Source organism: Cherax quadricarinatus, chromosome 51 (genome assembly GCF_038502225.1).
Source record: "Cherax quadricarinatus isolate ZL_2023a chromosome 51, ASM3850222v1, whole genome shotgun sequence".
Classification (NCBI taxonomy): Eukaryota; Metazoa; Arthropoda; class Malacostraca; order Decapoda; family Parastacidae; genus Cherax; species Cherax quadricarinatus.
The window spans coordinates 18861392-18878455 of NC_091342.1; the positions used below are offsets into that span (position 1 = coordinate 18861392).

Consider the following 17064-nt stretch of genomic DNA (forward strand, 5'->3'; position numbering starts at 1 on the left):
TGCTCCTACGTCAGGTACCTGACGTAGAGGATATGCCGTGCATCCGGAGGTTCCTCTGTGAGATGGAGACGGCAGCCAAGACCAGCGACAACTACTTGCCGAAGGAGCCAGCCGTGGTCAACGACAGGATTCTGGAGGAGGAGGTCGCTCCTGAGGAGGTCGACCCTCTGACAGAGATGCAAGTGGAGGCCGTCCGTGCCCTCTACAGGTGAGTCTGGAGGCGCCGTCCTCGGCTAGTCGCAGTGTTGTTATTGATATATATATATATATATATATATATATATATATATATATATATATATATATATATATATATATATATATATATATATATATATATATATATAACAACACTGTGACTAGCCGAGGATTCGAACCCATGTTGTTTTAACCCGCCTCTTAGTGAGCGAAAATTCCATGACACTCTAACCCACGGGCTAAAACATGGGTACGAATCCTCGTCTAGTCGCAGTGTTGTTATTAATTAAATACCATTTGTTCGTGGCTTCAATAATATATATATATATATATATATATATATATATATATATATATATATAATATATATATATATATATATATATATATATATAATATAATATATATATATATATATATATTACCATGGTACAAGTGGTATTGATCAATAACAACACTGCACTAGCCAAGGAGGCGAACCCATGTTGTTTTGGCCCGCCTCATGGTGAGAGAAAGCGCATGACGCTTTAGACCACTAGACCACACAATCCACAATGCAGTGTTTTTATTAATATATATTGTGTGTAATCCTTGTGTCTCTAGTTCTATCAGTCTACCTTGTTATCTCTAGTTCTATCACTCTAGCTTGTTATCTCTAGTTCTATCAGTCTAGCTAGTTGTCTCTAGAATTATGTTTGCAATGTACAAATGCTAACCTGGTTTACGCTTTGCATGTACACAGTATATTCACTACTGAGCTTAATATCACAAGGAACAGTAAGTCTTCATTACAGTGTCTAGATTGGATCATTACACTCTTAGTGATTATTTTTCTTTTTAAGCTAATTACATTTCCATTTACGAACTTCATTCCCAGTTAACCAAGTTATGGAGTTGATACTGCTGCCATACACACTGAAACGTCAAGTTTTCATAGCAAACTTATGGGTTAAGTTTTGAACTTGAAGTATTATATTTTGGGCAGCAAGTAAAGTTTAAATGATCTGAGTGATTCTTCTGGTTTATCTAATTTTTAAACTTTTGCTCGTGTTTGGTTAATGTTTTATTTTCTGTTATATATTTGTAGATTATTATGTTGTGTTCCAGAAATGAATCATAATGATGGTGATGGATTCATACCGGAACCTTGATGAACACTACAATAAATATCCTGAGATGATTTAGCATTTCCAGGTTATTTCACATACTGTGTATACTACTACAGTATTATGACACTTTTTCACAAACTGTGTATCCTGGTGCAGGGAAGAGGACCCGACAGGTGAGCTCTCGGAGCGGGGTCGCCGAGCACTGGGAGTAGTGGAGGGCCTGACAGGGAAGTCGTGTGAGGTGGCCTACAGACTGTGTCCAGGACGGTAAGTGTGTGTGTGTGTGTGTGTGTGTGTGTGTGTGTATCTTCTTAGTTGCATTTGCTGTGTTCGAGTCACGGTTCCTGTCACCGACTTTTAATGTTAACTCGACTGGTCTGTGTTGAAGTCCTATGTAAATATCAGTAGTATTTTAATGTAGTTGTTCTAAGTGTTGCTGCAGGCCTCGACTCTTGAATGGAGAGTGGGGCTACTTGGTTGACGGAGAGCGGCTCTTTATCTAAGGAATTGAAACAACTCTTTGCTATATTAGATCAAATCTCATTACCACACATTCCCCAGGCACTGTATGGCAAGCCTACTATATAAACACATTGCAAACACATTGTTATTATTACATCTGAACTCGACTTTAATGACCAGCTAACGTAAGGTATGCAGCTGTAACCATTAAAAATTAATAAGCTGTTTTTATATCATGTTCCTGGTTTATATAGTAATATTGAAATGATTATAACTGCATTAACAGTTGTGCTTTTTCTGTTCTTGTAAGCCTATCTCTGTTACATGTTATCTGCACCCATTATATATATATATATATATATATATATATATATATATATATATATATATATATATATATATATATATATATATATATATATATATATGTCGTGCCGAATAGGCAGAACTTGCGATCTTGGCTTAAATAGCAACGCTCATCTTGCCATATAGGACAAGTGAAAATTTGTGTATGCAATAATTTCGCCAAAATCATTCTGAATCTAACGAAAAAAATATATTTCACTGTGTTTGTTTAGTATTAAATTATTGTAAACAAATCTAAAATATATTTAGTTGGGTTAGGCTAAAATAAATTGAGCTTGTTATAATAAGGCTAGGTAAGTTTTCTAAGTTCCTTTTGGTGCAAAATTATAAATTTTTACATTAACATTAATGAAAAAAATATATCTTTAAACGCATAAGAGAAAATTTTAGAAAGGACTTAATCTTAAATGAGTTCTTGCTAATTGACCAGTTTTACATATTCGGCACGACATATATATATATATATATATATATACATATTATATATATATATATGTACATATTATATATATATATATATATATATATATATATATTTATATATATATATATACATATCACACACACACACACACACACACACACATATATATATATATATATATATATATATATATATATATATATATATATATATATATATATATATATATATATATATATATGTCGTGCCGAATAAGCAGAACTTGCGATCTTGGCTTAAATAGCAACGCTCATCTTGCCATATAGGACAAGTGAAAATTTGTGTATGCAATAATTTCGCCCAAATCATTCTGAACCTAACGAAAAATATATATTTGATTGTGTTTGTTTGTTACTAAATTATTGTAAACGTATTTAAAATATATTTAGTTGAGTTAGGCTAAAATAAATTGTTTTTGTTATAATAAGGTTAGGTAAGTTTTCTAAGATTCTTTTGGTGCAAAATTAAAATTTTTTACATTAACATTAATGAAAAAAATATATCTTTAAACATATAAGAGAAAATTTCAGAAAGGACTTAATTTTAAATGAGTTCTTGCTAATTGACCAGTTTTACATATTCGGCACGACATATATATATATATATATATATATATATATATATATATATATATATATATATATATGTGTGTGTGTGTGTGTGTGTGTGTGTGTGTGTGTGTGTGTGTGTGTGTGTGTGTGTGTGTGTGTGTGTGTGTGTGCGTGTGGGGGGTCTTATATCTGGGTGGCGTTATTTACTAAGTTTATAGTCATAGTGCTACTTGCTCTCTCTCTCTCTCTCTCTCTCTCTTTCTCATGTTATCCTAGTATTTGTTGAATTATTGTGTGTTGGTTGATAATTCCAGGTTCACCACCTCTCTCATTTACCGCGCCATCTTTGACGAGATTAATGTGGTGATCAAAGACGAAGATAATTAGCAGCACACCACAGCAGACACCTCGCAGACCTCAGCAGTCACCGCTCCGACCTCAGCAGACACCTCACAGACCACAGCAGATACCTCACAGACCACAGCAGATACCACTTAACAGTGGGACCATAACAGATATTAGGCATATCACGGACCAGCAAACAGCAGCATGACTACCAGACATAGCCATCTCTTGTGTACTACACAAGCAAAAACAGGACAGATAGTAGACAGCAGACAGTACCTGTTCTTACCATACATAAAGGAGGTGACCCTACAGATGTAAACAACTATAGGCCAATATCAGACTTACCATTGCTATCCAAAATCTATATTCATTTATAACGGCACAAAACATACTCAACCCCTGCCAATTTGGATTCAGGAAAAATAAAAGCACTAATGATGCATTTGTAAAAATGCTAGATCTGCTTTACACAGCATTGGAAAATAAGGAATATCCGTTAGGAATTTTTATTGAACTAAGAAAAGCGTTTGACACAGTAGACCACGGCATCCTACTCCACAAACTTGACCATTATGGTATAAGAGGCCATGCGCTTGCATATTTCAAATCCTACCTTACTAATAGGTATCAGTATGTCACCATTAAAGACACAGCCTCATCAACACGGTCACTTGATACTGGAGTTCCGCAGGGAAGTGTCCTTGGTCCCCTGCTCTTCCTCATTTACATTAATGATCTTCCAAACATATCCCAACACCTGAAACCCATTCTCTTTGCTGACGACACGACTTGCGTCATCTCCCACCCTAATCTTGCCACCCTCAACACCATTGTCAAAGAGGAGCTGCTCAAAATTCCGACTTGGATGACAGCCAACAAACTTACACTTAACACTGACAAAACCTACTACATTATGTTTGGTAGCAGAGCAGGTGTTGCACAACTTAACATTAAGATCAACAACACTCTAATTGCCAGGCATAATGAGGGCAAATTCCTAGGTCTATACCTCGACAACAACCTAAATTTCAGCACCCATATCCAACACATAACAAAAAAAGTTTCCAAAACGGTGGGGATCCTCTCCAAGATACGATATTACGTGCCGCAAACTGCCCTTCTCACACTATACCATTCACTCATTTATCCATACCTCACCTATGCTATTTGTGCTTGGGGATCAACTGCAGCAACACATCTAAAGCCAATAATAACCCAACAAAAAGCCGCAGTAAGAATAATCACTAAATCCCATCCCTGGCAAAACCCCCCACTCTTCATAGATCTAAATTTACTCCCTGTTCAGAACATCTACACTTACTACTGTGCAATCTACATCTACAGGACCTTAAATTCCAATATTAACCTTGACCTAAAACGCGTTCTTGATTGTTGTGACAGGATCCACAGGCATAACACCAGACACAAACATCTCTATGACATTCCCCGTGTCCGACTAAACCTTTACAAAAGGCCTAAAATCTGGAACACCCTACCTGAAAACTCTAGAACTGCAGACACATTCATCACTTTCAAAACTACAGTTAGAAAACTTCTTATCTCCCTGATACACCCCGTCAACTAACTACATGTAAACCACCTGGTGGTTCACACTTACACTCACCCATCGACTATAAACACAGAAATACGAATTTTAATCTTAAAATAATAAACCCTAACTAGTCATAAGCTTGCCTATGATACTCCAATATAGACACTATGTATTGTGCCAAAACAAAAGCATTCACATTGCTAAACTTACAAACTAGAATGTAATCACTTAGCCTTAATACCATAATCTGTAATAATATAAAGTTTAGAATTAATCTAAGTCTGCCCGAAATGCCTAGCCATGCTAGGTGTCCTAGTGGCCCCCTCTGTAATTAGCATTTTAGAACATGTAAACCACACAATATCCAAAATCTGTAAACCCCGCATTGTAATCCTTATAGAGAATAAACTTGATTGATTGATTGATACAGGCTGCGCAGACCATGTATATAAAAAATTCCAACCTCCTTCCCTCTCACAGGCAGCAGACACTCTTAGATTCTAGAAGAAACTTTAAGCAGACACAAGTCAACAACAGACCTCTGACAACCGGATGAAAACACTACATCATGGAACTGCAGACATGTAGATAGACATAGACATGTAGTTAGACATATGCATGTAGAAATGTGGACACACATGTAGACATATACAGGGAGGCGAGGTCACCAGATTCATTTATGTTCATGAAGTTCTAATCATTTATTGATCTGTTCATGTACACTGTGATCTAACACCTGTTCATCTGCCCTGTGGTCTAACACCTATATGTCTACCCTGTGGTCTAACACTGTTCATCTGCCCTATGATCTAACACCTGTTCATCTGCCCTGTGGTCTAACACCTATATGTCTACCCTGTGGTCTAATACTGTTCATCTGCCCTATGATCTAACACCTGTTCATCTGCCCTGTGGTCTAACATCTGTTCATTTACCTTGTGGTCTGCCTTACATCTGTTTATCTGCCTTTACACCTGTTCAACTACCCTGTAATCTAACACTTGTTCGTCTACCCTGTGGTCTGCCTTACACCTGTTCATCTACATTATAATGTACTTCTACACTGCTACGGCAGCACTTGTCCAGCCCATATTTTTCTGATGAGACACTTTCTTTATATGGCTACGCCACCTCTGTCTTATTTACTTCATTCACATCCTTGTAAATATTATTCTTTCACTTGTTAAGTATTCTGTGAAAAACCACTCGATTTAAAAAAATAACCCAAACACCTAAACGCACACATATATTTTGATGTGTTAACACATGTGTCATTGTTTATATATTGGAAATCGAGCGTTGCGTTGTAATTTTTCACCATTAATGTGTTCATTTAGTGCAGATATTATTTACATTTCTCATTTATTTCTCCCACTTTTTATCGCCGTGTTTTATTTGTAAGCTAAGGGAAAGTAACATTGAAAAACCCCGCAAGAGGGTTGAGATCAGCTTTCCTTGGCTCTAAAAGTACATTATTTGTGGCATTAACCTATAGTTACCCAGTAGTCAAGTAGTTTTAAGGCACTCATTTGACCTGGTATTCCTCGGGGGATACCTCCTCTAGTTCTGACAGCAACAGGATACCCAAGGCTGGTGCTGGGACCTCTTCTGTTTAATTGCTTATCCAGGTATAACATGTAACGTCCTCCAAGCTTGTGAAGATTGTTACTGAAGAATTGTAAACAAATCTACTGAAAAGTAACGACACTGGTATCCAGTAATGAACCAGTCTTTATTAAGATGACTTACTAGAGACATGAAACTTGTTTTTTTCATGTGGAAATTAATTTTATTTTATTTATATAATATAAAATAATTTTATTTATATATAATAAAATTACTTTTTTGAATGTAAGAGTTTATTCTTACCTGCACTGGAGGTATTGATTAACCCAGGAATGTTGTTTATTTTCATCTTAATTTGTGGGTTACTTGTGAATTGGTGCAGCCATGATGTTATAGGTTAGTTGTGAATTGTTCTAGCCACGTTATTATGATTTAACTTGTGAATGGTTGCAGTCACGGGGTTGTTGGTTTGTTATGATTTATTCCAGTCACTGTATTGTGTTATTGTGAATTTTTTCAAGTACGATATAGTGAGTATTGAATTCTTCCAACCACTGTTTACCTGGAGTTTACCTGGAGAGAGTTCCGGGGTCAACGCCCCCGCGGCCCGGTCTGTGACCAGGCCTCCTGGTGGATCAGAGCCTGATCAACCAGGCTGTTGCTGCTGGCTGCACGCAAACCAACGTACGAGCCACAGCCCGGCTGATCAGGTACCGACTTTAGGTGCTTGTCCAGTGCCAGCTTGAAGACTGCCAGGGGTCTGTTGGTAATCCCCCTTATGTATGCTGGGAGGCAGTTGAACAGTCTCGGGCCCCTGACACTTATTGTATGGTCTCTTAACGTGCTAGTGACACCCCTGCTTTTCATTGGGGGGATGGTGCATCGTCTGCCAAGTCTTTTGCTTTCGTAGTGAGTGATTTTCGTGTGCAAGTTCGGTACTACTCCCTCTAGGATTTTCCAGGTGTATATAATCATGTATCTCTCCCGCCTGCGTTCCAGGGAATACAGGTTCAGGAACCTCAAGCGCTCCCAGTAATTGAGGTGTTTTATCTCCGTTATGCGCGCCGTGAAGGTTCTCTGTACATTTTCTAGGTCAGCAATTTCACCTGCCTTGAAAGGTGCTGTTAGTGTGCAGCAATATTCCAGCCTAGATAGAACAAGTGACCTGAAGAGTGTCATCATGGGCTTGGCATCCCTAGTTTTGAAGGTTCTCATTATCCATCCTGTCATTTTTCTAGCAGATGCGATTGATACAATGTTAAGGTCCTTGAAGGTGAGATCCTCCGACATGATCACTCCCAGGTCTTTGACGTTGGTGTTTCGCTCTATTTTGTGGCCAGAATTTTTGTACTCTGATGAAGATTTAATTTCCTCGTGTTTACCATATCTGAGTACGGTATTGTAACTTATTTTACCCATTAAATTTGTAAATACTATACTGGAGTGTCAGTTTATAGTTTTTATCTATTTATTTTAACCATTATAGTCTGGATATTGTAAGTGTACTTTGTGGAGTCAGATATTGTGTATGTTGTGATCACTGATATATAATACCACTGATGACTCTTGATTTATTTAAACACTAGTTTTGGGAGTTTAATAGAATTTAATATTTGAGACTGTGTGTGTGTGTGTGTGTGTGTGTGTGTGTGTGTGTGTACTCACCTAGTTGTACTCACCTAGTTGAGGTTGCGGGGGTCGAGTCCGAGCTCCTGGCCCCGCCTCTTCACTGATCGCTACTAGGTCACTCTCCCTGAGCCGTGAGCTTTATCGTACCTCTGCTTAAAGCTATGTATGGATCCTGCCTCCACTACATCGCATCCCAAACTATTCCACTTACTGACTACTCTGTGGCTGAAGAAATACTTCCTAACATCCCTGTGATTCATCTGTGTCTTTAGCTTCCAACTGTGTCCCCTTGTTACTGTGTCCAATCTCTGGAACATCCTGTTTTTGTCCACCTTGTCAATTCCTCTCAGTATTTTGTATGTCGTTATCATGTCCCCCCTATCTCTCCTGTCCTCCAGTGTCGTCAGGTTGATTTCCCTTAACCTCTCCTCGTAGGACATACCTCTTAGCTCTGGGACTAGTCTTGTTGCAAACCTTTGCACTTTCTCTAGTTTCTTTACGTGCTTGGCTAGGTGTGGGTTCCAAACTGGTGCCGCATACTCCAATATGGGCCTAACGTATACGGTGTACAGGGTCCTGAACGATTCCTTATTAAGATGTCGGAATGCTGTTCTGAGGTTTGCTAGGCGCCCATATGCTGCAGCAGTTATTTGGTTGATGTGCGCTTCAGGAGATGTGCCTGGTGTTATACTCACCCCAAGATCTTTTTCCTTGAGTGAGGTTTGTAGTCTCTGACCCCCTAGACTGTACTCCGTCTGCGGCCTTCTTTGCCCTTCCCCAATCTTCATGACTTTGCACTTGGTGGGATTGAACTCCAGGAGCCAATTGCTGGACCAGTTCTGCAGCCTGTCCAGATCCCTTTGTAGTTCTGCCTGGTCTTCGATCGAGTGTATTCTTCTCATCAACTTCACGTCATCTGCAAACAGGGACACCTCAGAGTCTATTCCTTCCGTCATGTCGTTCACAAATACCAGAAACAGCACTGGTCCTAGGACTGACCCCTGCGGGACCCCGCTGGTCACAGGTGCCCACTCTGACACCTCGCCACGTACCATGACTCGCTGCTGTCTTCCTGACAAGTATTCCCTGATCCATTGTAGTGCCTTCCCTGTTATCCCTGCTTGGTCCTCCAGTTTTTGCACCAATCTCTTGTGTGGAACTGTGTCAAACGCCTTCTTGCAGTCCAAGAAAATGCAATCCACCCACCCCTCTCTCTCTTGTCTTACTGCTGTCACCATGTCATAGAACTCCAGTAGGTTTGTGACACAGGATTTCCCGTCCCTGAAACCATGCTGGCTGCTGTTGATGAGATCATTCCTTTCTAGGTGTTCCACCACTCTTCTCCTGATAATCTTCTCCATGATTTTGCATACTATACATGTCAGTGACACTGTGTGTGTGTGTGTGTGTGTGTGTGTGTGTGTGTGTGTGTGTGTGCGCGTGCGTGCGTGTGTGTGTGTATATATATGTATGTGTGTGTGTGTGTACTCACCTATTTGTGGTTGTAGGGGTCGAGTCATAGCTCCTGGCCCCGCCTCTTCGTTGATTGCTACTAGGTCCTCTCTCCCTGCCCTATGAGCTTTATCATACCTCGCCTTAAAACTATGTATGGTTCCCGCCTCCACTACGTCACTTTCTAGGCTATTCCACGGCCTGACTACTCTATGACTGAAGAAATACTTCCTAACATCCCTTTGATTCATCCGAGTCTTCAACTTCCAATTGTGACCTCTTGTTTCTGTGTCCCATCTCTGGAACATCCTGTCTTTGTCCTCCTTGTCTATTCCGCGCAGTATTTTATATGTCGTTATCATGTTTCCCCTGACCCTCCTGGCCTCCAGTGTCGTCAGGCCGATTTCCCTCAACCTTTCTTCGTAGGACAATCCCCTTAGCTCTGGGACTAGTCTTGTTGCAAACCTTTGCACTTTCTCTAATTTCTTGACGTGCTTGACCAAGTGTGGATTCCAAACTGGTGCTGCATACTCCAGTATGGGCCTGACGTAAATGGTATACAGAGTCTTGAACGATTCCTTACTGAGGTATTGGAACGCTATCCGTAGGTTTGCCAGACGCTCGTATGCTGCAGCAGTTATCTGATTGATGTGCGCCCCAGGAGATGTGCTTGGTGTTATGCTCACCCCGAGATCTTTTTTCTTGAGTGAGGTTTGCAGTTTTTGGCCATTTAGACTATATTGTGTCTGCAGTCTTCTTTGCCCTTCCCCAATCTTCATGACTTTGCATTTGGCAGGGTTAAACTCAAGGAGCCAGTTGCTGGCCCAGGCTTGTAGCCTGTCCAGGTCTCTTTGTAGTCCTGCCTGACCCTCGTCCGATTTGATTCTTCTCATTAACTTCACATCATCTGCAAACAAGGACACTTCTGAGTCTATCCCTTCCGTTATGTCATTCACATATACCAAAAACAGCACAGGTCCTAGGACTGACCCCTGTGGAACCCCGCTTGTCACAAGCGCCCACTCTGACAACCTCGCCACGTACCATGACTCGTTGTTGCCTCCCTGTCAGGTATTCTCTGATCCATTGCAGTGCCTTTCCTGTTATGTGTGCCTGATCCTCTAGCTTTTGCAGTAACCTCTTGTGAGGAACTGTGTCGAAGGCCGCCTTGCAGTCCAAAAGAATGCAGTCGATCCACCCCTCTCTCTCTTGTCTTGCTTCTGTCACCTTGTCATAAAACTCCAGTAGGTTTGTGACACAGGATTTTCCTTCCCTGAAACCGTGCTGGTTGTCGATTATACACTTGTTTCTTTCTAGGTGCTCCACCACTCTCCTCCTGATGATCTTCTCCATGACTTTGCATACTATACACGTTAATGACACAGGTCTGTAGTTTAATGCCTCATGTCTGTCTCCCTTTTTAAAAATTGGGACTACATTTGCCATCTTCCATACCTCAGGGAGTTGCCCAGTTTCAGTGGATGTGTTGAAGATCTTTGTTAGTTTCATACTCAGCATCTCTGCTCCCTCTAAGGACCCACGGAGAGATGTCTGGTCCCACCGCCTTTGAGGTGTCAAGTTCACATAGCAACTTCTTCACCTCCTCCTTGGTTATGTGTACCTCATCCAGCACTTCTTGGTGTACCCCCCCTGTTCTGATTTCCTGGAGTCCTACTGGTTCCCACTGTAAATAGTTTTTTAAATCTCGTGTTGAGCTCCTCACATACCTCTCGGTCGTTTCTTGTGAACTCCCCATCGCCCTTCCTCAGTCTGATTACCTGGTCCTTGACTGTTGTTTTCCTCCTGATGTGGTGTGGCATGCAAAGAGTACGTAACCTTTATTCGGCGCATGTACACACCCTCATTTACAGGCTATCTCCCCCAACCAGCGAACCAGGTTGCTAAGAGTTGATGATGGGGCCCCGTCGTTCAACTAGTGACCAGGTTCTAGCCAATAAGAAGATGGTTTTGGCAATCGCAGAGGTTATGTGGGTACCGCTCTCCTGTCTGCCCTTGTCATTCCCATTCTAGAGCTGGTTGAAGCACGTTCTGCTATCTTGTGGCTTCTATTTCTGCTTTGCTTACCGTGGAGTGCACTATACTTATCACTGTACATAGTGTACATATTGTTGTTCTAAATTGGTGAAGGATAATATAAGTCTAAACTTTTTCTACTGTGTTTATTTGCTCCCATTACACCCGGGGTAACAGGCCATTTGGAATCCTGGGTTGTAATATGTGGCTATACAACAGCTTCGGGTCAGACTTGACTTTCGATGCTATATCATTTTCATATTGTCGCTGAGCCTCCCTTCTTATCTGTGTATATTCATTTCTGGCTCTTCGGCTAATCTCTTTATTTTCCTGAGTTCTCTATCTTCTGTACCTTTTCCATTCTCTAGTACACCTAATGTTTGCCTCCCTACACCTTTGGGTGAACCAAGGACTCGTTCTGTTCTTCCCATTATTTCTGTTTCCCTTGGGAACAAACCTCTCCTCTGCCTCCTTGCATTTTGTTGTCACATAGTCCATCATTTCTTGTACTGGTTTTCCTGTCAGTTCCCTCTCCCACTGAATGTCTTGCAGGAAGTTCCTCATGCCTGAGTAGTTCCCCCTTTTGTAGTTTGGTTTTTCCCATCCAATTCCTGCTACTCTCTCCACTTGAAGCTCAACTGTGTAGTCAAAGCACAGAACCACATGATCACTAGCTCCTAGGGGCCTTTCATACATGATATCCTCGATGTCCGAACTATTCAAGGTGAATGCAAGGTCCTGTCTTGCTGGATCGTCCTCACCTCTCTCTCTGGTAGTGTCTCTAACATGTTGATGCATGAGGTTTTCCAGTGTGTGTGTGTGTGTGTGTGTGTGTAACTAGAAGGTAAAGTATAATGGTATATGGTAGGTTTCGGTCCTGGGACCTTGGTCACTACTTGATACAGTATGTACTGTGTTATCTCACTCTTTTGGTCACTCATTAGGAGTGACCAAAGTGACAGCGTTATGAGGACCGAAACCTGCCTAATAAAGATGACCTGTATATAGTCACAGAGGTGTAGGCCTAGCTCCTGGCACCGCCCTTGAACTTACAGCTTGCTATTCACTTCCTCCTAACCTCATGGACCGTATCGTACCTGCTCTTAAAACTATGGTGTAGAGCCTAACTCCATCACCTCTTCGTTGATGGTATTCCACCTCCCTACCACCCTGAGGCTGAAGAATTACTTTCTGACATCCCTGCGGCTCATCATTGTCTTAAACTTCCAACTGTTTGCCGCCTTTCAAACAACCTGTCTCTATCTACCTTATTAATTCCCATGAGGATTTTATATGTTGTTATATATTCCCTGGTTCTTCTGACCTCCAGTATCATTAGATTCGATTCCAATAGCATTTAAGTTCTAAGCTCTAGAACAAGCCTCGTTGCACATTTTTCAAATGTGGGTTCCATGCTGGTGCTTCATGCTCCAAGATGGGTCTCACAAATGTTGTATAAAGGACGCTGAATGACTCTTTGTTGACATTCTTGAAGGCTACTCGTCGATTTGCCAGACGAGCTCAGGCTGCAGAGGTTATTCGGTTGTGTTCCTCTGGTTATATGACAGGCATTATGCTCGCCCTTGGGTGTTTCTCTTTGGGTAAAATCTGCAGCCTCTATCAACCTTGGTCTATACTCTGTTTCCGATCTTCTTGCCCATTCCCCAATCTTTATAATCACTCACGCATTTGCTAAAGTTGAATTCAAGCAACCACTTCTCCGACCAGTTTTCCAGTTTGACCTGATCCATTTGGAGCCTTTCCCTGTCCTCTTCTTTGCTTATTCTCATCATTAATTTTATATCACTAGGAGACAAAAATATAGCTTATTCAACCCCATCTGCATAGATCAGTTTACCTCTGTCAGCTACGCTTTTTTTTTTTTTAATCTGCCTCTTTTTTCCCGCGAGAGCTGTATTACCCCTACGAATTTAGCGTTTCCCGGCCCACCATGAACGCAGTAACAACGTGGAGAGCTTCAGCAGTGTTGCCATGGCAGCTACATCAGGCACTGAGTAATGTAATTAACTCATAATAACTCATGAAAGAGTTCAGTTTCTTTGACATATATAAACATCACTGCAATGATAACCCAGGGCACTCATCTCATTGACCAGTTCAAACAACGGCAGTGACTAGTGCAAACAACCCTTTTGATAACTGCAAACAATGATTATGATAATTTTAAACAACTGTATTAAATATTACAGACAACGGGACTGATTATTGCAAACAACTGTTATGATATTTGCAAACATCTGTATTGATTATTGCAAGCAGCGGTATTTATTGCAAACAACTGTTAGTAAACGATGATAACCCTTCAGCAGGAGGCCCCTTGATGTAGGTGAAGGGTTCTTCATCCAAGGAGCGGCAGCTACCCTACTATTCCTCGGATCGAACCTGATCACTTTCCATTATGTCTGGACGACTCATTAGGAATATAATGATAGATAAATATATTACATTATATCGTAATGTGGAGAGTTAATGAGAAAATGTAATATTCCACAAGGATAATTAATTACATTTATTACTTTACTACTGATAATTAGAAACACTTTGATAAATCATTATCAAGTAATTAGTGAGTTTAATAGATTAGTTGATGACAGGTGGTTAACAGGTAATACTTTAGTATATATACGTGTGTTCACTCTGTTGATATATACATGTGTGCACTGTTGATATATACCTGTGTGCACTGTTGATATAAACCTGTGTGCACTGTTGATATATACCTGTGTGCACTGTTGATATATACCTGTGTGCACTGTTGATATATACCTGTGTGCACTGTTGATATATACCTGTGTGCACTGTTGATATATACCTGTGTGCACTGTTGATATATACCTGTGTGCACTGTTGATATATACCTGTGTGCACTGTTGATATATACCTGTGTGCACTGTTGATATATACCTGTGTGCACTGTTGATATATACCTGTGTGCACTGTTGATATAAACCTGTGTGCACTGTTGATATATACCTGTGTGCACTGTTGATATATACCTGTGTGCACTGTTGATATATACCTGTGTGCACTGTTGATATATACCTGTGTGCACTGTTGATATATACCTGTGTTCACTGTTGATATATACCTGTGTGCACTGTTGATATATACCTGTGTGCACTGTTGATATATACCTGTGTGCACTGTTGATATATACCTGTGTGCACTGTTGATATATACCTGTGTACACGCTGTTGATATGTACCTGTGTGCACGCTGTTGATATATACCTGTGTGCACTGTTGATATATACCTGTGTGCACTGTCCATATATACCTGTGTGCACTGTTGATATATACCTGTGTGCACGCTGTTGATATGTACCTGTGTGCACTCTGTTGATATATACCTGTGTGCACTGTTGATATATACCTGTGTGCACTGTTGATATATAACTGTGTTCACTCTGTTGATATATACCTGTGTGCACTGTTGATATATACCTGTGTGCACTCTGTTGATATATACCTGTGTGCACTGTTGATATATACCTGTGTTCACTCTGTTGATATATACCTGTGTGCACTGTTGATATATACCTGTGTGCACTGTTATATACCTGTGTGCACTGTTGATATATACCTGTGTGCACGCTGTTGATATATACCTGTGTGCACTCTTGATATATACCTGTGTGCATTGTTGATATATACCTGTGTGCACTTGATATATACCTGTGTGCACGCTGTTGATATATACCTGTGTGCACTCTGTTGATATATACCTGTGTGCACTGTTGATATATACCTGTGTGCACTGTTGATATATACCTGTATGCACTGTTGATATATACCTGTGTGCACTCTCTTGATATATACCTGTGTGCACTCTGTTGATATATACCTGTGTGCACTATGTTGATATATACCTGTGTGCACTCTGTTAATATATACCTGTGTGCACTGTTGATATATACCTGTGTGCGCTGTTGATATATACCTGTGTGCACTCTGTTGATATATATATGTTTGCACTGTTGATATATACCTGTGTGCACTCTGCTGATATATACCTGTGTGCACGCTGTTGATATATACCTGTGTGCACTGTTGATATATACCTGTGTGCACGCTGTTGATATATACCTGTGTGCACTGTTGATATATACCTGTGTGCACTTGATATATACCTGTGTGCACTGTTGATATATACCTGTGTGCACTGTTGATATATACCTGTGTGCACGCTGTTTATATATACCTGTGTGCACTCTGTTGATGTATACCTGTGTGCACTCTGTTGATGTATACCTGTGTGCACTGTTGATATATACCTGTGTACACTCTGTTGATATATACCTGTGTGCACTGTTGATATATACCTGTGTGCACTTTTGATATATACCTGTGTGCACGCTGTTGATATATACCTGTGTGCACTGTTGATATATACCTGTGTGCACTGTTGATATATACCTGTGTGCACTGTTGATATATACCTGTGTGCACTGTTGATATATACCTGTGTGCACTGTTGATATATACCTGTGTTCACTGTTGATATATACCTGTGTGCACTGTTGATATATACCTGTGTGCACTGTTGATATATACCTGTGTGCACTGTTGATATATACCTGTGTGCACTGTTGATATATACCTGTGTGCACTGTTGATATATACCTGTGTACACGCTGTTGATATGTACCTGTGTGCACGCTGTTGATATATACCTGTGTGCACTGTTGATATATACCTGTGTGCACTGTCCATATATACCTGTGTGCACTGTTGATATATACCTGTGTGCACGCTGTTGATATGTACCTGTGTGCACTCTGTTGATATATACCTGTGTGCACTGTTGATATATACCTGTGTGCACTGTTGATATATAACTGTGTTCACTCTGTTGATATATACCTGTGTGCACTGTTGATATATACCTGTGTGCACTCTGTTGATATATACCTGTGTGCACTGTTGATATATACCTGTGTTCACTCTGTTGATATATACCTGTGTGCACTGTTGATATATACCTGTGTGCACTGTTATATACCTGTGTGCACTGTTGATATATACCTGTGTGCACTGTTATATACCTGTGTGCACTGTTGATATATACCTGTGTGCACGCTGTTGATATATACCTGTGTGCACTCTTGATATATACCTGTGTGCATTGTTGATATATACCTGTGTGCACTTGATATATACCTATGTGCACGCTGTTGATATATACCTGTGTGCACTCTGTTGATATATACCTGTGTGCACTGTTGATATATACCTGTGTGCACTGTTGATATATACCTGTGTGCACTGTTGATATATACCTGTGTGCACTCTGTTGATATATACCTGTGTGCAC

At 40.4% G+C, this 17064-nt stretch overlaps 1 protein-coding gene across 3 annotated transcripts in view; it reads left to right on the plus strand.

The window, feature by feature from the left end:
- LOC128694735 (uncharacterized) overlaps positions 1–17064 on the plus strand; it is a 268775-nt gene that overhangs the window by 227278 nt on the left and 24433 nt on the right. Inside the window, exons 5-7 of one of the 3 annotated variants that reach the window (XM_053784999.2) lie at positions 15–208; positions 1464–1574; positions 3464–4317. In XM_053784999.2, the coding sequence (XP_053640974.2) occupies positions 15–208; positions 1464–1574; positions 3464–3536 (378 nt within the window). In that variant the 3' untranslated portion in view covers positions 3537–4317. Of the gene's footprint in view, positions 1–14; positions 209–1463; positions 1575–3463; positions 4318–17064 lie in introns of those variants that run through there. The other 2 variants (XM_070095914.1, XM_070095915.1) reach the window with 2 other exon arrangements.